Below are 24,505 nucleotides of genomic sequence, written 5' to 3'. Positions count from 1 at the left end.
ATAAGAGCATAGCAGGAAAGGACAGTGAGTAGTGCGGCAGCAGATAAGACTAGAGATTGCAAAAATAGCAAAATGTCAGAGCTAAAGGCTGTCTGAATGTGTGTAGCATTTGCACCAAAATATATGAATTGACAGTTCAAATTGAAATAATTATACATGATGTAATGGCCATCAATGTACCCCCATGAAAATATAGGCATCACGAGTTTTCATTACAATGCCGTTTATTTGGGGGATTTTAGAGGACCACAGGAGCTGTTGTTTGTCTAACATCTGCAACATTTACCAGTGTTGAAATGTCACCAACCCAAAATGTTAAATCTATTTTTCTTTCTCAACAGGTGCTGCTTCATCGACTGAGTATTTTCAGCATTTTCTGTTTCCAACATCCACAGCATTTTTGCCGTTGAAATGTATAATTTGTCTTACTCACCTCCGGGCAGTATGACAATCCTCTGCTTTAAACACATAGAACAGTGTTCTCTTATGAAGCAATTGGAAAATCACTTTGGGTTCTGAAAGGTCGTCCTGGACTTCAGAAACTGTGAATCCGAGCAGTGGTTGGCTCTCTGATGCAGCTACATCCTTTAAAAAAGACATTGGAGATAAACGTTTGTACAGGTTTTAAGTATGTCAAGCATTTTAAATAAAACAAATGTTACGTAATCTATAATAAGTTATCTAAAATTGTCTTTTTTGGTTACATTGGTCTATGGATGGAGCTGCGGCAGTCACAAATAACGTTAAACGATAATATTTTTCCAATTAAGGGGCAATTTAGCGTTGCCAATCCACATAACCTGTACACTTTTTGGGTTGAAGGGGTGAGACTCACACAGACACGGGGAGAATGTGTAAACGCCACACAGACAGTGACCCAGGACCGGGATTGAACCCGGGTCCTCAGTACCGTGAGACAACAGTGCTAACCAATGTGCCACCGAGCTACCCTCGCAAATAACATTTAAAACCACACTTGCATTAATTTTCATATTACGAGCTGTTGATACTAATGATTTAAAATTCTCCACTGGTGAAGCAGCACCTTTTTCTGAACCTCCATATCCACAAATTCAATGATGCTAATCAGCAAATAAAAAAATCTAAATGTCAAGTGTCTTGAAGGGTAGACTGGCAGGGCTCAGGTCCACAGAGTTGGACTCTCAGTCTACGGTAGCTGTGGTCCTTTCTATTTTAATGCATTTCAAACATCACAGAAAAATTAACTGTACAATACTTTCCGATGAGATTAAGATTTTTAAACTTTTCTGCTTCTTCCCTTCCCTCACCCACTACTTTGTCTAAAATGTTATGAGTACAAGGCAACTCCCAAATAATCCTGGCTTTGGACGGTGCTGTCTAAGAAACCTTGGTGAGTTACTGCAGTGCATCTTGTAGATGGCAGACACTGCTTTCACTGTTCATCGGTGGAGAAGGGTTTGATTATTTGTGGAAGGGGGAGCAATTAAGCGGACTGCTTTATCCTGGATGGTGTCAAGCTTCTTGAGTGTTGTTGGAGCTGCACTCATCCAGGCAAGGGGAGAGTATTCCATTACACCTGAATTGTGAATTGTGCCTTCTAGATGGTGGACAGACTTTTGGGGGGGGGGGGGGGGGGGGGGGGGGGTGGTGGTGTCAGGTGATGAGTTACTCACCATGGGATTCTTAGCCTTTGATCTGCCCTAGTAGCTACAGTATTAATATGGCTAGTTCAGTTCAGTTTCTGATCAATGGTAACTCCCAGGATGTTGATTGTGGGGGATTCAGCAGTGATAATACCATTTAATGTTAAGAGGCGATAGTTAATCCTCTCTTTTAGGAGATAGTCATTACCTGGTACTTGTGTGGCACAAATGTAACCTGCCACTTGTCAGCCCAAGCCTGGATATTGTCCATGTTTTGCTGCATTTGGACATGGACTGTTTCAGTGTCTGAGGACTTGAGAATGGTGAACATGCACAATCATAAAAGAAAATCCCCAGTTGTGACCTTATGATGGAATGGAGGTCATTCATGAAGCAGCTGAAGATGGTTGGGCCGAGACACTACCCTGAGGAACATCTCCTGGAGCTGAGATGATTGACCTCCAACCACCACAACCATCTTCCTTTGTGCCAGGTATGACTCCACTAGCAGAGCGTTTCTCCCGATTCCCATTGACTCCAGTTTAGCCTGGGCTCCTTGATGCCTTACCCAGTCAAATGCTGCCTTGATATCAAGGGCAATCACTCTCACCTCTGGCATTCAGTTCTTTTGTCCATGCTTGAACCAAGCCTGTAATGAGGTCAGGAGCTGAGTGACCCTGGCCGAGCCCAAACTGAGCATCCATGAGCAGGTTACTGCTGAGTAAGTGCCACTTGATCGCACCTTTGCTGACTCCTTCCACCACTTTGACGATGATGGCCAGTAGATGATGATGGTGAGTAGATTGGTAGGGCGGTCATTGGCTAGGTTGGATTTGTCCTGTTTCTTGAGTACAGGACACACTTGAACAATTTTCCACATTGCCGGCTAGATGCCAGTGTTATAGCTATAGGATACACCTGGGAAATGCCAATGTTCGAGCTGTATTGGAACAGCGTGGCTAGTGGCGCGGCAAGTTCTGGAGCATAAGTCTTCAGTACTATTGCTGGAACATTGTCAGGGCCCATAGCCTTTGCAGTATCCAGTGCCTTCAGCCGTTTCTTCATATAACGTGGAATGAATCGTATTGGCTGAAGATTGACATCTGTGACGCTGGGGACATTGAAGGAGACCGAAATGGATCATCCATTCAGCACTTCTGGCTGAAGACTGTTGCGTATGCCTCTGCCATTGTAGATGGGGATATTTGTGGGGCCTCCTCCTCTAGTGAGTTGTTTAATTGTCCACCACCATTCACAGCTGGATGTGGCAGGATTGTAGAGCTTAGATTTAATGTTTACATTGCGGAATCACTTAGCTCTGTCTGTTACTTGCTGCTTATGCTGTTTGGCACACAGGTATTCCTGTGTTGTAGCTTCACCAGGTTGATACCTCATTTTCAGTTCGCCAGATGTTACTCCTGGCACTCTTCATTGAACCAGGGTTGATCATCTGGTTTGGTGGTAATGGTATTTCCGGGCCATGAGATTGCAGATTGTGGTTGAATATAATTTTGCTGCTGCTGATGGCCCACAGTGCCTCATGGATGCCCAGTGTTGAGTTGCTAAATCTATCCCATTGGATAGTCTATCCCATTTAGCACGGTGGTGTTGCCACACAACACGATGAAGGGTACTCTCAATGTGAAGGCAGGACTTTGTCTTCACAAGAACTGTGCAGTGGTCATTCTACCGGTACTGTCATGGACAGATGCATCTGCAGCAGGCAGATTGGTGAGGATGAGGTCAAGTATGTTTCCCCCCCCTTTGTTGGTTCCCTCACCACCTGCTGCAGTCCCAGTATAGCAGCTTTGTTCTTTAGGACCCGGCCAGCTCGCTCTGTGGTGGTACCACCGCGCCACTCTTGGTGATGGACATTGAAGTCCCCCACCAGAGCATATTATCTGCCCTTGCCACCCTCAGTGCTTCCTCTAAGTGGTGTTCAACATGGAGGAACTGATTCATCAACTGATGGTGGCCGGTATGTGGTAATCAGCAGGAGGTTTCCTTGCCCATGTTTAACCTGAAGTCATGAGGCTTAATGGGGTCCAGAGCCAATGTTGCGGACTCCCACGGCAACTCCCTCTCGACTGTATACCACTGTACAGCCACCTCTGCTTGGTCTGTCCTGTCAGTGAGACAAGACTTACCAGGAATGGTGATAGTGCTGTCTGGGACATTGTCTGCAAGGTATGATTCTGTGAGTATGATTATGTGAGCCTGTGGCTTAACTAGTCTGTGAGACAGCTCTCCCAACTTTGGCACAAGCTCCCACATGTTAGCAAGGAGGACTTTGCAGGGTCGACAGGGCTGGGTTTGCCGTTACTCATTTCCGGTGCCTGTTTGGTGCCGGGTGGTCCGTCCAGTTTAATTCCTTTTTTGTGTTTCCGTAGCTGTTGAATACAACTGAGTGGCTTGCTAGTCCATTTCAGAGGGCATTTATGACTCAACCACTAATTCCAGGTGTTTTATTGAGTTTACATTTCATCACCTGCCATGGTGGGATTCAAACCTGTGTCCCCAGATCATTATCCTGGGTCTCTGGATTACTAGTCCAGCAACAATACAACTACACCACCACCTCCCCAAAAGTAATGCATTGGAGGTTATTCTGGCAACACAAGTGAGCCAGATCAAGCTCACATATCTACCCATATGATTGAATCATCTGAAACTGATCTGTTGGATGAGTTCATACCAATCTAGTCAGTTAAGGGAATTCCACCTCAGAAGAAAAAGTATAAAAAATGTCTTACAATGAGATAGTGTGCTGTGTTAATACAAGAACCAATAACTTCACTTCATGCACTTCAAATATATTTCTGTTTTCACAGTTACTTGTTTCACAGTTGCAGGCAATCAACTGACTGATAAACATATACCCATGCAGTGTTTGGAAAGACCCTTACCTCACTGGCAGCATAAGTATATAACACCTTATCCTGAATGACAAACCAGAGCCGTTTCCATGGTTTCTTAATCCCTTTAGACCTATAAAGGTAGCCACTCATAGATGAAGCTCCAGTGTTAGCAGATACCTGAAATAAATGACTCATGTTAGTTCCACTCCATTGATTGCACCTTTACCCCTGGACCACAGAGGGTTTACAGACTTCTAAGCCCAGACCCAGGACTTGAGCTTACAATCAATGTTGATACCCTAGCACAGTATATGTGCAGTATGCAGGCCTTAGAAGGAATCTTTCCAGATAAGACATTGAATTGTTTCCCTGTTTACCTGCTCCTGTGATTAATGTGAATGTTAAAGATGGAAGAAATGCAACATGAATTTCCTCACTCAATCAATCTGAATGACAATCATCAGGATTTCAATTCATTGTTGTTTATGGGGTCTTGTTATACATGCTATTTCTGGTGACATCTTTCTGAAAACAGTGTTTTTACTAAAATGCTAATGGTACCCTGTTCAACTTCACCACTGTTTCTCTTGACTCCTCCCCTATCACTAAATTATTATACTGCATATCCAACAAACTACTGGATGAGCAATAGATGAGCAGAGATTTTCTCCAATTAAAAACTTAACTAAATTCTAAATGGCTGAAGCCATTGATACCACCACAAATTTTGTTCTCTAGCTTTCCACTTTACGGCAACTGTCTGGTGCTGAACCAGAGTGTTCGCAACAATGGTGTTGTACTTGAACCGGAGATGAACTCCCAGTCAAATAGAATCATAGAACAGTTACAGAACAGAAGGAGCCATTCCATCTGTTCAGTCTGCATCAGCTCTCTGCAAGAGCAATTCAGCCAGTTGCACTTCCCTGCCTTTTCTTTTAACCATACTTTTAAAAAACTCTTTCAAGTGCTTATCCAACTCCCTTTTGAAAGCCACGATTGCATCTGCCCCATCACATTCATAAGCAGCGCACTTCAGATCACAACCACACTCAGCACGAGAACTTTTCACACGTCGCTGTTCGTTCTTTGGTTTCTCGCTATGTACTGTCTCAACTTGTGATTTTTAACATCTCCAATCTCCTCTCAACCTTCTCTTCTCAAAAGAGAACCCAGCTTCTCCAATCTATCCTCGCAACTGATATCGATCATCCTTAGAACCATTCAAGCCTGCTCTACCATTCATCAAGATCATATCTGACCTACTTGTGGTCTCAGCTTTACTTTCCTGTCTGCTCCTATAACCCACTCTGCCTTGTCTCAGAAAATTCTATCTAACTCAGGGTTTAATAGATTTAAAAACACAGCCTTCACTACTTCTGGGCAAGAGAATCCTACACTCCAATGATCCTCCGCGAAAAAAACATTCTCATCTTTGTCTTAAAAGGGCGAGACCATATTCTTAAACTATGCCCTCTCGTACTGGTTTCCCCACAAGAGGAAAAATCCTCCCAGTATTATTACTCATTTATATGAATCTTTTCAATAACCTCCCTAAAGCCTTCAAGTCCTTTCTAAGCTGTGGTGACCAGAATTGGACACAATACTCCTGGCGGGATTTTCTTTTTGGTAAAGACAAATGCAAAGTAGTACCTCAGGTATGCCCTCTGCCTCAATGCTTAGATGTCCTAATTGGACCCAGCCCTCCTCTCAGAGATGACTTCTGGATTCTCCTTAATGTTGGTTACCAGTTCTCATTTTCCTTTTAACTTCCTCTTTGAACTTTCTACCTTCAGTCTGATTCTCATTTGTATCATCAACCTGACATCTGTACTACACCCTTTTTCTGCTTTACCTTACTCCCTGTCACTTTTGTTATCCCCCATCAGCAAGACCGCCTATTTCCATCTCTGGAACATTGCCTGAATCAGTCCGTCTCAGCTCATCTGCCACCTCATTCATGTCTTTTGTACTTGTAATATGACTATTATAACGCACTCCTGAACCAGACTCAACCATCTTAATGAACATCTGGCTGGCCTCGCACCATCTGTTATCTTAAGGCCATCCAAACATTGCTACCTGTGTCCTGATTCACTATCAAGTCCTAATGAGCCACCATCCCTGTGCTCACCGACTTACATGGACTCCTGGTCAAGCACACCTCCACTGCAAGTCTTATCCTTGTATTAAAGTCTCTTCAAGGCCTCACCCCTCACTACCTCCAGCCCTACAATGTTCCGAGGTACCTTTGTCCATTTATTTCTGTCTTCTTGAGAATCACCGATTGCTCCACCAATGGTGTCCATGTCCTCAATTGCTGAAGCCCTAAATCCCACCTTTCCTGTCAGACCTTTTTGCCTCCCTACTGCTTTTTCCTCCTTTAGGATGTTCCTCCAAAAGCACCTTTCACCAAGCTTTTTGCTATCTACCGTAATCAAATTGTGAATCAAATTTTGCTTCTTCACGTGCCTGTGGCCTTGGAACATTTTGTTTGTCAAAGGAAAATGTAGAAATACTATACAAATGCAATTTCTGTTACAATATGCTTTAAGAACAAATTACCAGGGACACGAAACAAAAAAATAAAAGCAAATTCAACAAAACAGTAACCCACTTCTGGATTTCTCCCTTCCCCCCTGAAAACCAGAATTAAAAATCAAGTCACGGTAGGGCATTATGTTGTAGTTTTAACTTTCTGGAACCAAAGTTGAACATGAGCTTCCTAATAGAGAAATGTGAGGAGAAAGACTCACATTCATACCCACTGCAGGTCACCCAGAGGAATCAGAAGTGGTGCTAGAGTAAGGAAAAAAAGCATATATTGTCAATCCGAATGACAATCGTCGGAGGATGAAAGAACGCAAGAAAGAGCGAGACTGAGATCAGAGTGCTAGCTTGGAGTTTGGAGCTCCTGAGCTGACATCAGGAGTCAAAAGTGATAAGGGGCAAGTGGAACCAGCTTATTGGGCGAGTACAGTCAGGGAAATATTTACTACTTCGATCGCTCATTGTTTGTAAGGTCTATATTTTGTGGTCTATATTCTGTAGTAACGAGGACCAGGGAAGAAGGACCCTATGGTAATTGGTATTATTTGATTAAGTATCTTCTAACGGGTTTAATTTAATGGGGTAAATCATGGCAGAAGTGCTCAAAGCCATTACGTGCTCCTCCCGCTATATGTAGGAGGCCAGGAACATTTCCAGTGCCTGGGGCCAGCATATGTGCAAGAAGTGTCTCCAGCTATAGCTCCTGGCAGCCTGGGTTTCAGAGCTGGAGTGGTGGCTGGGGATACTGTAGGGCATCCATGAGGCAGAGAGTATTGTGGATAGCATGTAGAGAGAGGCTGTCACACAGCAGGGCAACACTCCACAGGCAGGAAGGGAATGGGTGACCATCGAGCACAGCAAGAAGACTTGACAGGCAATACAGGACTCTCCTGTGGCCACGCCCCTGCAAAACCGAGAGAACACTTTGGATACTGTTGGGGGTAATGGCCTCTCAGGGTAAAGCAGTAACAGCTAAATTAATTGCACCACGATTGACTCTACTGCACGGATGAGGAGTAAGATGGGTGGGAATCCATTAGTTTTAGGGGATTTAATTGTAAGGGAAAGAGCGAGGCGTTTCTTTGGGCATAAATGAGACTCCAGGATGATATGTTGCCTGCCTGGTGTTCTGGTCAAGGATGTCGCCAAGCGGCTACAAGACATTTGGGAGTGGTGGGTGAACAGTCAGTGGTACAAACTACATTGGTTAAAAAAAGGGATGAAAGCAGAATATAGGGAGTAAGGAAGTAAATTGAAAAGGAAGACCTCAAAGGTAGTGATCTCAGGATTACTATCAGTGCCACATGCTAGTCAGAGCAGAATTAGCAGGACATGTCCCAGGACTGAGATGAGGAGAAATTTCTTCACCCAGTGAGTTGTCGGCCTGTGGAATTTGCTACCACAGAAACCAGTTGAGAGCAAAACACTGATGTTGTCAAGGAGGAGTTAGATGTAGCAGATCTTGGGGTTAAAGCAATCAAAGGATATTGATATTAATAGTAGAAAAATGGAACAGTGCTGTAAGCCCATATTCTTGTAAGAAAAATCATCAACTAGAAAAAAGGTTTGAATCAAGTGCAACAGTGAGAGTTTGGTGACTGAGGGAGTGCTGAACTGGTTGCATTTGAGTGCTACAGTGAGAGTTTGGTGACTGAGGGAGTTAGGTGAGGAGGGAGTAAGGTGCTCCTTACATTTCATTTCCTATATTTATCAAAGATCGTGAAGGGCGCCAGGAGTTTAGAGTACAGCTGACTGGAAGCAGAGTCGGAGGGCAGAGGTCCAGTTGGTCTACGGGGCAGCTAATTCTGTAAAGTTAGAGGGGATGGAGGCTAGGGCAGTTGCATGCTCCTCCTGTAGGATGTGGGTGGTGAGGGATACCACTGGTGTCCCCGCTGACTATACCTGTGGGAAGTGCACCCAACTCCAGCTCCTCAGAGACAGTGTTAGGGAACTGGAGCTGGAGCTGGATGAACTTCGAATCATCCGGGAGGCAGAGGGGGTTATCAAGAAGAGTTACAGGGAGGTAGCCACACCCAAGGTACTGGGTTACAGTCAGGGAAAGGAAAACTAACATGCAGACAGTGCAGGGATCCCTCGTGGCCGTTCCCCTTCAAAACAAGTATACCGTTTTGGATGCTGTTGGGGGGGGGGAAGACCTACCGGGGGGAAGGCCCTAGCGGCCAGGTCTCTGGCACTGAGTCTGGCTCTGGGGCTCAGAAGGGAAGGGGGGAGCATAGAAAAGCAATAGTAATAGGAGATTCAATGGTTAGGGCAATAGATAGGAAATTCTGCGGTCGCGAGCGAGACTCCCGGAAGGTATGTTGCTTCCCGGGTGCCAGGGCCAGGGATGTCTCGGATCGTGTCTTCAGGATCCTGAAGGGGGAGGGTGAGCAGCCAGAAGTCGTGGTGCACATTGGTACCAACGACGTAGGTAGGGCAAGGGGTGTGGAGGTAATAAACAAGTTTAGGGAGTTAGGCTGGAAGTTAAAGGCCAGGACAGACAGAGTTGTCATCTCTGGTTTATTGCCGGTGCCACATGATAGCGAGGCTAGGAATAGGGAGAGAGTGAGGTTGAACACGTGGCTGCAGGAATTGTGTAGGAGGGAGAGCTTCAGGTATTTGGATAATTGGAGCGCATTCTGGGGAAGGTGGGACCTGTACAAGCAGGACGGGTTGCATCTGAACCAGAGGGGCACCAATATCCTTGGGGGGGGGGGGGGTTCTAGTAGTCTTCGGAAGGGTTTAAACTAATTTGGCAGGGGAATGGGAACCGGATTTGTAGTCCAGCAACTAAGGAAGCTGATATTCAGGACGCCAAAGCACGTAGTGATACAGTGGGGAAGGTAACACTGACAAAGGAGAGTACTTGCAGGCAAGGAGATGGGTTGAAGTGTGTATACTTCAATGCAAGAAGCATCAGGAATAAGGTGGGTGAACTTAAGGCATGGATCGGTACTTGGGACTACAATGTGGTGGCCATTACGGAAACTTGGATAGAAGAGGGGCAGAAATGGTTGTTGGAGGTCCCTGGTTATAGATGTTTCAACAAGATTAGGGAGGATGGTAAAAGAGGTGGGGGGGGGGTGGCATTGTTAATTAGAGATAGTACAACAGCTGCAGAAAGGCAGTTCGAGGGGGATCTGCCTACTGAGGTAATACGGGTTGAAGTCAGAAATAGGAAAGGAGCAGTCACCTTGTTGGGAGTTTTCTATAGGCCCCCCCCAATAGCAGCAGAGATGTGGAGGAACAGATTGGGAAACAGATTTTGGAAAGGTGCAGAAGTCACAGGGTAGTAGTCATGGGTGACTTCAACTTCCCAAACATTGAGTGGAAACTCTTTAGATCAAATCGTTTGGATGGGGTAGTGTTTGTGCAGTGTGCCCAGGAAGCTTTCCTAACAAAGTATGTAGATTGTCCGACCAGAGGGGAGGCCATACTGGATTTGGTACTTGGTAATGAACCAGGGCAGGTGATAGATTTGTTAGTGGGGGAGCATTTTGGAGGTAGTGACCACAATTCTGTGACTTTCACTTGAGTAATGGAGAGGGATAGGTGCGTGCAACATGGCAAGGTTTACAATTGGGGGAAGGGTAAATACAATGCTGTCAGACAAGAATTGAAGTGCATAAGTTGGGAACATAGGCTGTCAGGGAAGGACACCAGTGAAATGTGGAACTTGTTCAAGGAACAGGTACTGCGTGTTTTTGATATGTATGTCTCTGTCAGGCAGGGAAGAGATGGTCGAGTGAGGGAACCATGGTTGACAAGAGAGGTTGAATGTCTTGTTAAGAGGAAGAAGGAGACTTATGTAAGGCTGAGGAAACAAGGTTCAGACAGGGCGCTAGAGGGATACAAGACCAGCACGGTAGCATGGTGGTTAGCATAAATGCTTCACAGCTCCAGGGTCCCAGGTTCGATTCCCGGCTGGGTCACTGTCTGTGCGGAGTCTGCACGTCCTCCCCGTGTGTGCGTGGGTTTCCTCCGGGTGCTCCGGTTTCCTCCCACAGTCCAAAGATGTGCGGGTTAGGTGGATTGGCCATGCTAAATTGCCCGTAGTGTCCTAAAAAAGTAAGGTTAAGGGGGGGGTTGTTGGGTTACGGGTATAGGGTGGATACGTGGGTTTGAGTAGGGTGATCATGGCTCGGCACAACATCGAGGGCCGAAGGGCCTGTTCTGTGCTGTACTGTTCTATGTTCTAAGACAGCCAGGAGGGAACTGAAGAAAAGGATTAGGAGAGCTAAGAGAGGCCATGAAAAACCTTTGGCGGGTAGGATCAAGGAAAACCCCAAGGCCTTTTACACATATGTGAGAAATATGAGAATGACTAGAGCGAGGGTAGGTCCAATCAAGTACAGTAGCGGGAGATTGTGTATTGAGTCTGAAGAGATAGGAGAGGTCTTGAACAAGTATTTTTCTTCAGTATTTACAAACGAGGGGGGCCATATTGTTGGAGAGGAAAGTGTGAAACAGACTGGTAAGCTCGAGGAGATACTTGTTAGGAAGGAAGATGTGTTGGGCATTTTGAAAAACTTGAGGATAGACAAGTCCCCCGGGCCTGATGGGATATATCCAAGGATTCTATGGGAAGCAAGAAATGAAATTGCAGAGCCGTTGGTAATGATCTTTTCGTCCTTGCTGTCAACGGGTGGTACCAGAGGATTGGAGAGTGGCGAATGTCGTGCCCCTGTTCAAAAAAGGGAATAGGGATAACCCAGGGAATTACACGCCAGTTAGTCTTACTTTAGTGGTAGGCAAAGTAATGGAAAGGGCACTGAGGGATAGGATTTCTGAGCATCTGGAAAGACACTGCTTGATTAGGGATAGTCAGCACGGATGTGTGAGGGGTAGGGTCTTGCCTTACAAGTCTTATTGACTTCTTTGAGGAGGTGACCAAGCATGTGGATGAAGGTAAAGCAGTGGATGTAGTGTACATGGATATTAGTAAGGCATTTGATAAGGTTCCCCATGGTAGGCTTATGCAGAAAGTAAGGAGGCATGGGATAGTGGGAAATTTACCCAGTTGGATAGCGAACTGGCTAACCGATAGAAGAGAGAGTGGTGGTGGATGGCAAATATTCAGCCCTGAGCCCAGTTACCAGTGGCGTACCGCAGGGATCAGTTCTGGGTCCTCTGCTGTTTGTGATTTTCATTAATGACTTGGATGAGGGAGTTGAAGGGTGGGTCAATAAATTTGAAGATGATACGAAGATTGGTGGAGTTGTGGATAGTGAGGAGGGCTGTTGTCGGCTTCAAAGAGACATAGATAGGATGCAGAGCTGGGCTGAAAAGTGGCAGATGGAGTTTAACCCTGACAAGTGTGAGGTTGTCCATTTTGGAAGGACAAATATGAATGCGGAATACATGGTTAACGGTAGGGTTCTTGGCAATGTAGAGGAGCAGAGAGATCTTGGGGTCTATGTTCATAGATCTTTGAAAGTTGCCACTCAAGTAGATAGAGCTGTGAAGAAGGCCTATGGTGTGCTAGCGTTCATTAGCAGAGGGATTGAATTTAAGAGCCGTGAGGTGATGATGCAGCTGTACAAAACCTTGGTCAGGCCACATTTGGAGTAGATTAGAGAAATACAGCACAGAACAGGCCCTTCGGCCCACGATGTTGCGCCGAACTTTTGTCCTAGGTTAATCATAGAATTTTGGACAATTTTTCATGGCCAATCCATCCAACCTGCACATCTTTGGACTGTGGGAGGAAACCGGAGTACCCGGAGGAAACCCACGCAGTCACGGGGAGGATGTGCAGACTCCACACAGACAGTGACCCAAGTCGAAATCGAACTTGGGACCCTGGAGCTGTGAAGCAATTGTGCTATCCACAATGCTACCGTGCTGCCCATAAGAAGTTAACCTACACTCCCTTATTCTACCCTAATCCAAGTACCTATCCAATAGCCGCTTGAAGGTCCATAAATTTTCCGACTCAACTACTATCACAGGCAGTGCATTCCATGCCCCCACTACTCTCTGGGTAAAGAACCTACCTCTGACATCCCCTCTATATCTTCCACCATTTATCTTAAATTTATGTCCCCTCGTAATGGTGTGTTCCACCCGGGGAAAAAGTCTCTGACTGTCTACTCTATCTATTCCCCTGATCATCTTATAAACCTCTATCAAGTCGCCCCTCATCCTTCTCCGTTCTAATGAGAAAAGGCCTAGCACCCTCAACCTTTCCTCGTATGACCTACTCTCCATTCCAGGCAACATCCTGGTAAATCTCCTTTGCACCTTTTCCAAAGTTTCCACATCCTTCCTAAAATGAGGTGACCAGAACTGCACACAGTACTCCAAATGTGGCCTGACCAAGGTTTTGTACAGCTGCATCATCACCTCACGGCTCTTAAATTCAATCCCTCTGCTAATGAACGCTAGCACACCATAGGCCTTCTTCACAGCTCTATCCACTTGAGTGGCAACTTTCAAAGAACTATGAACATAGACCCCAAGATCTCTCTGCTCCTCCACATTGCCAAGAACCCTACCATTAACCCTGTATTCCGCATTCAGATTTGTCCTTCCAAAATGGACAACCTCACACTTGTCAGGGTTAAACTCCATCTGCCACTTCTCAGCCCAGCTCTGCATTCTATCTATGTCTCTTTGAAGCTGACAACAGCCCTCCTCACTATCCACAACTCCACCAATCTTCGTATCATCTGCAAATTTACTGACCCACCCTTCAACTCCCTCATCCAAGTCGTTAATGAAAATCACAAACAGCAGAGGACCCAGAACTGATCCCTGCGGTACGCCACTGATAACTGGGCTCCAGGCTGAATATTTGCCATCCACCACAACTCTCTGTCTTCTATCGGTTAGCCAGTTTGTTATCCAACTGGCCAAATTTCCCACTATCCCATGCCTCCTTACTTTCTGCATAAGCCTACCATGTGGAACCTTATCAAATGCCTTACTAAAATCCATGTACACTACATCCACTGCTTTACCTTCATCCACATGCTTGGTCACCTCCTCAAAGAATTCAATAAGACTTGTAAGGCAAGACCTACCCCTCACAAATCCGTGCTGACTATCCCTAATCAAGCAATGTCTTTCCAGATGCTCAGAAATCCTATCCCTCAGTACCCTTTCCATTACTTTGCCTACCACCGAAGTAAGACTAACTGGCCTGTAATTCCCATGGTTATCCCTATTCCCTTTTTTGAACAGGGGCACGACATTCGCCACTCTCCAATCCTCTGGTACCACCCCTGTTGACAGCGAGGACGAAAAGATCATTGCCAACGGCTCTGCAATTTCATTTCTTGCTTCCCATAGAATCCTTGGATATATCCCGTCAGGCCCGGGGGACTTGTCTATCCTCAAGTTTTTCAAAACGCGCAACACATCTTCCTTCCTGACAAGTATCTCCTCAAGCTTATCAGTCTGGTCATCAAGCTTATCAGTTCTGGTCACCTCATTTTAGGAAGGATGTGGAAGCTTTGGAAACGGTGCAAAGGAGATTTACCAGGATGTTGCCTGGAATGGAGAGTAGGTCTTACGAGGAATGGTTGAGGGTGCTAGGCCTTTTCTCATTAGAACGGAGAAGGATGAGGGGCGACTTGATAGAGGTTTATAAGATGATCAGGGGAATAGATAGAGTAGACAGTCGGAGACTTTTTCCCCGGGTGGAACAAACCATTACAAGGGGACATAAATTTAAGGTAAATGGTGGAAGATACAGGGGGGATGTCAGAGGTAGGTTCTTTACCCAGAGAGTAGTGGGGGCATGGAATGCACTGCCTGTGGAAGTAGTTGAGTCGGAAACGTTAGGGACCTTCAAGCGGCTATTGGATAGCTACATGGATTAGGGTAGAATAATGGAGGGTAGATTAATTAATTCTTAAGGGCAGCACGGTAGCATTGTGGGGAGCACAATTGCTTCATAGCTCCAGGGTCCCAAGTTCGATTTCGACTTGGGTCACTGTCTGTGTGGAGTCTGCACATCCTCCCCGTGTGTGCGTGGGTTTCCTCCGGGTACTCCGGTTTCCTCCCACAGTCCAAAGATGTACAGGTTGGGTGGATTGGCCATGATAAATTGCCCTTAGTGTCCAAAATTCCATGATTAACCTAGGACAAACGTTCAGCACAACATCGTGGGCCGATGGGCCTGTTCTGTGCTGTATTTCTCTATTCTATTCTAATACTTGAGACATGACAATAACTAATAGCCTTTCCATTTATTGAAATGTGCACGTGGAGAGCTCTGCCAGTACCCATTGCACAGTAGTGTCACCGAGAGGCCACTTTCCTCACTGGCACGAAGTCCCAGCAGAGGGTGTCTTATATTTGTTGCACCTGGAATACAGTTTGATGAAGATCAGTTAAAGCTCAGTGCCCTCACTTACTTCTTTCAGTGCTGCAGGAATTTTCTTGTGCTTCCGCCCTGAAGAATGCTGAATGCTGTGAAAAACCGAGGTGAGGGCACTTGATGATCTGTGAGTCGGAGACAGCATCTTCGTATCAGATGACTGTTCTTCTAATTAACGGAGGCAAGTGGATTTATTTTAATATTAGCAGTAAAATCCAAAACAAGATTTAAAAAAAAACACAGCTAATTTGAATCCTTGCAGTACCAACTGGATTCTGCAGCTTGGGAAAAAAAGAGTGGGGGTGGCCTGGAGGATGAGTGAAACAGCAAGATCCCAGTCCTTTTTTGACATCTAAATGTTTAAAGTGTTTTGCGATTTTAATGATTCAGGTGATTGAATGTAAAAGCTTTGTGCTTTTTCTAAAAAAAAGCCTTCTAAAAAAATGTCTCCACTTGAGGATTCTGAGCGAGGGTGGGGGAAGACCATGAAAATATCCTTTGTTCTCTACTGCTCTTGGCTGTACAAAAAAAATTGTGGAACAATTGTGCAAATTATTCAACTAAAATGTTTCTGTCCCTATGGGGAGTCTAGATGGGTTGGAAGAATGGTTATTTCTACTGGATTTTCTGAAATATAATTAATATACTCCTTGGGCATGAACCTTTCTAATGTTAATCTTTTCCTTACCTATCTTTTGTAGTTCTGAGAAGCAGTGATCACAAACTCTAGCAGGTTGGTTTTTAAGGTAGTCCAGGTTAAATTTGTTTGATGAGCAGGCCTGACAAACAATCTGAAAGATAAAATTATATTATACATGTGCACAACAAGGATTTCAACTGGCTGGATTTAAACTGAATAACAAAATAACTATTTGGCTCAGGTCCACAGAATAAATCTGTTGAAACTTACATTTACAAAAGTAGTAGCCACAAATATCGCAAATATAATTGGCACTGCTAAATGAGCAAATCTACTGTAAGTTTTTAGGCATTAGTATCTGATTTGAACACTTGAATCGATACAATCATGTGCACAATAAATATTACTTCTTGTTCCTACTCTTAACTACCAAGTAACGTATGTTTCAATTCAGGCTACTTCTCAACAAATCATTTGTAATGTTCACAAGATTAGCTTCCGTTGTCAATACTTGTTCTTTTCCTATGAACTCAAACTTAACTTTAAACATGAAATATTTGAAACTGTATTGGTAAAGGGAATATACAAATAATGCCATTAGAGTGCACACTGGAAATAAAACGGTCTACTCAACATGAGCACCACTGGGGATTCTACTATCTGGGGCAGAATTCCAGTGGTTGGGACTTCCGTCCACAACAACACTGATCCATTTTCCTAGTTAGGGATTAGCGTATTTGTATGGTGGGCTCTTGGTAGATTTTCCTGCTATCAAGAGGAAGCTGGCAGTGCAAGCAAGGAAACACCTAAACTGCTACAACAGAGACACAACTGCAGCACCAGAAAAGGTGAAGGGGGACGATAAAGTAGAAGTAGCATCACACAGATCAGAGGAAAGCTCCTAATTAAGCTCTCAGCCACAATAAAGATCTTCTATAGGTATATAAAAATGTATCTGGATTTGCATTTGAAGTGATATAACCTGCAAGGCTATGTAACAGGTGCTGGAAAATGTGATTAAAACAAGTGGCTAGTTTTTTCTCTGGCTGGCTTGAGACCTTTCCCTCCACTGAGGGAACTCAAGAGCCTTCACCACTATTTCCTTGGATCTCCTGCCTCACATAAGAACATAAGAACTAGGAGCAGGAGTAGGCCATCTGGCCCCTCGAGCCTGCTCCGCCATACAATGAGATCATGGCTGATCTTTTGTGGACTCAGCTCCACTTTCCGGCCCGAACACCATAACCCTTAATCCCTTTATTCTTCAAAAAACTATCTATCTTTACCTTAAAAACATTTAATGAAGGAGCCTCAACTGCTTCACTGGGCAAGGAATTCCATAGATTCACAACCCTTTGGGTGAAGAAGTTCCTCCTAAACTCAGTCCTAAATCTACTTCCCCTTATTTTGAGGCTATGTCCCCTAGTTCTGCTTTCACCCACCAGTGGAAACAACCTGCCTGCATCTATCCTATCTATTCCCTTCATAATTTTAAATGTTTCTATAAGATCCCCCCTCATCCTTCTAAATTCCACCGAATACAGTCCCAGTCTACTCACCCTCTCCTCGTAATCCAACCCCTTCAGCTCTGGGATTAACCTAGTGAATCTCCTCTGCACACCCTCCAGAGCCAGTACGTCCTTTCTCAAGTAAGGAGACCAAAACTGAACACAATACTCCAGGTGCGGCCTCACTAACACCGTACACAATTGCAACATAACCTCCCTAGTCTTAAACTCCATCCCTCTAGCAATGAAGGACAAAATTCCATTTGCCTTCTTAATCACCTGTTGCACTTGTAAACCAACTTACTGTGACTCATGCACTAGCACACCCAGGTCTCTCTGCACAGCAGCATGCTTTAACATTTTATTGTTTAAATAATAATTCCATTTGCTGTTATTCCTACCAAAATGGATAACCTCACATTTGTCAACATTGTATTCCATCTGCCAGACCCTAGCCCATTCACTTAACCTATCCAAATCCCTCTGCAGACTTCCAGTATCCTCTGCACTTTTCGCTTTACCACTCATCTTAGTGTCATCTGCAAACTTGGACACATTGCCCTTGGTCCCCAACTCCAAATCATCTATGTAAATTGTGAACAATTGTGGGCCCAACACGGATCCCTGAGGGACACCACTAGCTACTGATTGCCAACCAGAGAAACACCCATTAATCCCCACTCTTTGCTTTCTATTAATTAACCAATCCTCTATCCATGCTACTACTTTACCCTTAATGCCATGCATCTTTATCTTATGCAGCAACCTTTTGTGTGGCACCTTGTCAAAGGCTTTCTGGAAATCCAGATATACCACATCCATTGGCTCCCCGTTATCACCCCAGGAAGCAATATAACTGGGCTGGAAAGAAAATCCCCACCTACCCAATTATCATATTGTGGCCAGAGCAGGAGTGGCCAACTATGATTCAGACAGAAGGAGCAGGACCCTGGTCAGGTCAGTGAATTAGCAGTGAGTCTTGTTATCTGAATTTTCTAACATTCTGTGGAACATCCCAGCTGAGTTCTAGCAGGATAATGGAGGAAAAACGGTCCCCACCATCCTCCCTTGTGAACAGGATGATCAAACAATTCAGACTAAAAAACCCCAATGTGTGTTAAAAATATAGTGAGCCAAGAATAAATCAACAGTAAGTTGCATTACATTATTGATTTAAACTGTTTTCTATTAATCAAAATAAAGCTCTTTTATCTGTAGGTCCAATCCTGACGTAATCATTAAACCTACTGACAAGGAGACGGTGCTGTTACTTGGTTAACAGATTTCTACCTCAGAGATAGAACAGCAAATCTTTGAAATCTCCATCTACCTCTCCGTGATTCACAAATCTACTTCTCCCTGGTTCACAAACCTATCAGTGAACATAAAACCATCGTTTCTCAGGCCTTTCTTCGTTGGGAGATCTTCCTCCTGCCACATGGCTTCAAACATTAAAGTTGTTTACTCTTACACTGCCTGCTCCCATCTCTTTCCAAAAATCCATACACAGGACTGTCCTGATAGAGCCACTGTTTCAGCCTGTTCTTGGAACTGATTATCTTTCCATCACACTCTTTTTCTCGTCTTCTGACCTACATCTGAGACTAATGCCCTGTGCCACTTTTCCAGTTTTAAGAACTAAATAGATAGTAGACCATACAGTTGATTGTCCCTGCTTCCCCATTCAATGCGATTACAATTGACTTCAACTTCACTCTCCCACCCACTTCCCAAATCCGTTGCTTCTCAGAGAACAAAAATCTATCTCAGCTTTAAATATATTCAAAGATGGGGTATCTACAACCCTTTTTGATAGAGAATTCCAAAGTTTTACAGCGCTGAGTGAAGAAATTTCTTCTCATCTCAGTCCTAAATAATAATCCCCTTATCCCGAGACTGTGTCCTTGTGTTTTCCCCAGCCAAGGGAAAAAATCTTTGTGTCTACCTAATGAAGTCCCTTTAGAATCTTGTACATTTCAATGAATATCGTCTTTCAATCTTCTACATTCCAGAGAATATAGACCCAATTTACTCAGCCTCTTGTACTAGGACAACCCTCTCATCCCTGGGCCCAATCTCGTGAACCTTTGTTGTACTGCCTCCAATGCAAGTATATCCTTCCTTAAATATGGAGATCAAAACTGCATACAGTACACCAGGTGCTGCCTCAACAAAACCTTGTACAGCTCCAGTAAGACATTCTTTATTCTTGTAGTTTAATACCCTTGCAATAAAGGCTACATGCCATCTGTCTTCCTAATTGTTTGTTGTATCTGAATGCTAATTTTGTGCCTCTTGTATGAGTACAATTAAACTCCTCTAAACATCAACATTTACAAGATTGATGCCTTTTTAAAAAAATTCTGTTTTTCCAATCTTAAGACCAAAGTGAATAACCTCACACTTGCCCGCATTATACTCCTTCTGCCACCTTGTTGCCCATTCACTTAACCGTTTCAATGTTTTTGCAGCCTCTCTGTGCCCTCTTCACAGCTTACATTTACACCGAGCTTTGTATCATCAGCAAACTTTGTAAGACACTCGCTCCCTCCAAATAAAAGGTGTTGCTGTGGGAATCTATATGGGTCCTAGCTAGGTCCACCTCACAACGGGATTCATTAAACATTCCTTTTTCAATTCCTACACGGGCTGACCTCATCTATTTTTTGAGCACATTGATAACTTTAGCGGTGCTGCTCCCTGCTCTTGCTTTGAGCTGAAAAATCTCTTCAACTTGGCTTCCAAATTCTATCCAATCCCTCACCTTTATATATCCACCTTTTTTCTTCTCTTCCTCAATTTTCTTTTTGATGCATTCATGAGATTTGGGCATTGCAGGCTAGACCAGCATTTATGACCCATCAATAATTGCTGTTGGCAAGGTCATAGACATGAATTATTGTGGAAAGATTTCTCTATCACTATTACTAGGAATAGGCTCTCGACAATATTCCATAGAAAAAAATGGTGCGGATACTGAAAATCTGAAATAAAATCAAAACCATGCTGGAAACACTCGCAGGTCAGGCAGCACTCACAGAAGAACATATTGTTAATATCACAGGTCAACATTAACCCTGTTTTTCTTTCCACAATGTTGTCTGATCTGAATATTCCCAGCATTTTCTATTTTTATATCAAATTTCCAGCATCTGCTTTTCAGGGAATAGACCCTTATGAATGCTCAACAGGGTGAGAGGAGATGGGTTTGATGGTGGCATATTTTTGCAGGTGGTTGAAATGACACAGGATAATCCATTGAAGGTGCAGGGTGGATCTCTTTCCAGCACTGATGAAAGGTCACTGACTCAAAACATTAACTCTTTATTTTTTCTCCACAAATGCTGCTAAACCTGCTGAGTGTTTCTAGCCTTTTCTGTTTTAATTTCAGATTTTCAGCATCCACAGTGTTTTACTTTGATTAAGATTTTTGAACTGTGTTTATACAATTACATTTCTCTGTGTTCAGTCTTGCCACATGTAAAGCACCAGCTTAACTTTGAAAGCTAATGAAAAATGAAATAGTATGAATAAAGCAAACTGTACACCTGATGGAACTGCATGAACTGAATGGAAATGAACTAGGGAAAGCTTCTCATATTTATCTCCAGATTTTGGTTACAAATCTCTCGATCAGGAAAGAACTGAAAGAAATTATTAGTGTGTGGCCTCTAAAGCACTGCTGGAACCTTGAAAACTGCAGTCCAGTTAAAGTCACCATTATTTGACATATAGCAAACAAAGAAAAATGAACACAAAAAAGTTGCACCCATAAACTAACCTTTCCACATGCTCGACAATGATGCCGCCTCCAGGTAAGTGTAAAGTCACATGTGCAGATCATACACATGGTAGCACGAGGATCAGGGATCCAAATGGGTGCTTTAGTGCCTAAAGGTGTATTTAGTTCTGGTTTATCTGGTTCTTCCTAGAAGAAAAATAAGTTACCAGAAACTATAAAGCATCTAAACAATGTATATAACATGCATTAAGCGGCAACATTCAAAGATGAAATAATATGTATTTTTCTGCTCCTTTTAAAACTGTCCATGTTCTAGGAATGAGGTACCGTGGAAATTAAGTGCATCATCAATCACAGAAGGAAAGAAAGTCAAAGGTATTCAAATCTAAGATCCTCTTCCGATATTCAGAGCAAATAAGAATTCAATTCAGGAACTAGATCAGCTATGCACCAGACAGCTCTGCTCTACCTGCCTTGGCCAGAAATGAATTATGCTTCAGTATTGATGAAATATCCACATCACTGCAATTAAGGCAGGACGGGACAGGAAATAAATGATCAAGTCTTTAAATGATTAAGTCTTAGTTCTCAAAACTCCAATCTTTTAGGAGGTGGTCCTCATCACCCCTCCATGGGTTAAAAATAAATAATTCAGAAAAAATATTGATAAACTATATCACACCAAGCATCCCAATATAGTCTCCTATATCTAACACTCACTCAAAGATAAATCGTTAAGAGAACTGAAGGTATGAGGGAACAAATTCTAGTTCAGTGAATTTTAAGATTCGGAACTGTAATGTCCAAAGTAATTACGAAGGAACCCTGGACGGAATTCTCCGCAACGGCTGAGGCTGCTCCTCGCCCCTATTTCCCCCCCCGGGGGCTAGCAGCAGTGTTTCGTCAAACTCGGCCGCCGGGCCTCGAAGCTGGTGTCAAGGCGGCGCGCCAGTAATGACGCAGCCGGCGGCGCCTTAGTGACGTCAGCCGCGCACGCGCAGGTTGGCCAGCTCCAACCCGCGCATGCGCGGTTGCCGCCTTCCCCTCCGCTGCCCCGCAAGGCGTGGTGGCTTGATCTTGCGGGGCGGCGGAGGGGAAAGAGTGCGTCTCTTGGAGACGCCGGCCCGACGATCGGTGGGCACCGATCGCGGGCCAGTCCCCTCCCGAGCACGGCCGTGGTGCTCGATCCCCTCTCCGCCCCCCACAGGCCCCAAACTCACCTTTCGCGCTATGTTCACGCCGGCAGCAACCACGCCGCTGGCGTGAAGAGGTCGGGAATGGCAGGCCGCTTGGCCCATCCGGGCCGGAGAATCACGGGTCGGAAATGGGGGGGGGGGTTGGGAGAATCGTGGGGGGTGCCAGAGCGGCCCTCCCGCGATTCTCCCACCCGGCCTAGGGAGCAGAGAATCGCGCCCCCTGTGCTTTTCTCCCAGCATAGCTCAACAAAGGAGACTGGTAGCACAGTGGTTGGCACAGTTGCTTCACAGCTCCAGGGTCCCAGGTTCGATTCCCGGCTTGGGTCACTGCCTGCGCGGAGTCTGCACGTTCTTCCCGTGCCTGCGTGGGTTTCCTCCCACAAGTCCTGAAAGATGTGCTTGTTAGGTGAATTGGGCATTCTGAATTCTTCCTCCGTGTACCCGAACAGGCACCAGAATGTGGCGACTAGGGGCTTTTCACAGTAACTTTATTGCAGTGTTAATGTAAGCCTACTTGTGACAATAAAGATTTTTATTATTATAGTGGTTATGTCACTGGTTACTCAATGCAGAGACTAACGGCCTAATTGAAAGGTAAGGTGCTGTACCTCAAGCTTCCAGTGAGTTTCACCGGAACAGTGTAGGAGGCAGAGTCAGAATGGATGTGCGACAGTGAAATAAAATGACAAGTAGTTACATTTTACTTTGTATTCCCGTGTACCAGCTTTTAGTGATAGACACCCTTAGACACGCGGGTTTCCCTTAGCTCTGCTAAAATTCCTAGTCTCCCCATATCCATTGTGAAAGCAATGTCTTTCTTAGATTCAAAGTACGTTAACTTATATTTCTCCACACTGAATTCCACCTGGCAGTTTTGTTCACTCATTTAATCTGTCTACACTGCTGGGTAGATGCCAGTATTGTAGTTGTGTTGGAACAGCTTGGCTAAAGGTCAGCTAGTTCTGGAGCACAAGTCTTCAGTATTATTATTGGAATGCTGTCAGGGGCTATAGCCTTTGCAGTATCAAGTGCTTTCAGCTGTTTCCTGATATATGGTGGAGTGAAATTAATTGCCTGACGACTGCCATCTGTGATGCTAGGGGCCTCATCATCCACTTGGCACTTCTGACTGAAGATGGTTGCAAATGCCTCAGCCCGTTCTTTTGCATTGATGTGCGGGGCTCACCCATCATTGAGGATTGGGGATATTTGTAAGACTCCTCCTCCAGTTAGTTGTTTATTGTCCATCATCATTTACGACTGGATGTGGCAGAGCTTAGATCTGATCTGTTGGTTGTGGGATTTCTTAGCTAAGTCCATAGGATGCTGCTTTTGGTGATTGGCATGCAAATAATTTCATTTTTAGATATGCCTGGTGCTGCTCCTGGAATTCCCTCCTCAACTCTCCATTGAACCAGGGCTGTTCCCACAGCTTGATGCTAATCGTAGAGTGAGGGATATTCTGGGTCACGAGGTTACATATTGTGGTTGTATACAATGCTGTTGCTACTGATGATTCACAGGCCTCATGGATGCCCAGTTTGAGTTGCTAGATTTGTTCAAAATCTATTGTATTTAGCATGGTGTTAGGGCGGTACAATGGCTCCATGGTTAGCACTGCTGCCTCGCAGCTCCAGGGTCCCGGGTTCAATTCCAGCCTTGGACGACTGTCTGTGTGGAGTTTTCACTTTCACCCAGTGTCTGCGTGGGTATCCTCCGGGTGCTCCGGTTTCCTCCCACAGTCCAAATATGTCCAGGTTAGGTGGATTGGCCATGATAAATTGTCCCTTAGTGTCCAAAAGGTTAGGCAGGGTTACTGGGTTACAGGGATAGGGTGGAGGTGTGGGCTTAAGTAGAGTGCTCTTTCCAAGGGCCGGTGCAGACTCGATGACACAATGGCCTCCTTCTGCACTGTAAATTCTATGAACACGATGGGAGGCTATCCTCAATGTGAAGGCGGGGCTTTTTCTCCACAATGTGCGGTGACACTCCTATCAATATGGTCATGGATAGATGCATCTTCGACAGGTAGACTAGATCAAATAGTTATTCCCTGAACAAAA

At 44.6% G+C, this 24,505-nt stretch overlaps 1 protein-coding gene across 3 annotated transcripts in view; it reads right to left on the bottom strand.

The window, feature by feature from the left end:
• Positions 1 to 24,505, bottom strand: part of fgd6 (FYVE, RhoGEF and PH domain containing 6) — a 243,997-nt gene that overhangs the window by 28,263 nt on the left and 191,229 nt on the right. For all 3 annotated transcript variants that reach the window (XM_038810925.1, XM_038810924.1, XM_038810926.1), the window contains 5 exons: positions 21,286 to 21,432; positions 16,045 to 16,147; positions 15,394 to 15,524; positions 4,532 to 4,660; positions 434 to 585 (listed from right to left, as the gene is read on the bottom strand). In XM_038810925.1, coding sequence (XP_038666853.1) covers positions 434 to 585; positions 4,532 to 4,660; positions 15,394 to 15,524; positions 16,045 to 16,147; positions 21,286 to 21,432 — 662 coding nt within the window. The remainder of the gene's footprint in view (positions 1 to 433; positions 586 to 4,531; positions 4,661 to 15,393; positions 15,525 to 16,044; positions 16,148 to 21,285; positions 21,433 to 24,505) is intronic.

Source organism: Scyliorhinus canicula, chromosome 11 (assembly GCF_902713615.1).
Source record: "Scyliorhinus canicula chromosome 11, sScyCan1.1, whole genome shotgun sequence".
Classification (NCBI taxonomy): domain Eukaryota; kingdom Metazoa; phylum Chordata; class Chondrichthyes; order Carcharhiniformes; family Scyliorhinidae; genus Scyliorhinus; species Scyliorhinus canicula.
Note: the sequence above shows the minus strand (reverse complement) of the source record. Positions and strands in the feature narration are given on the sequence as shown.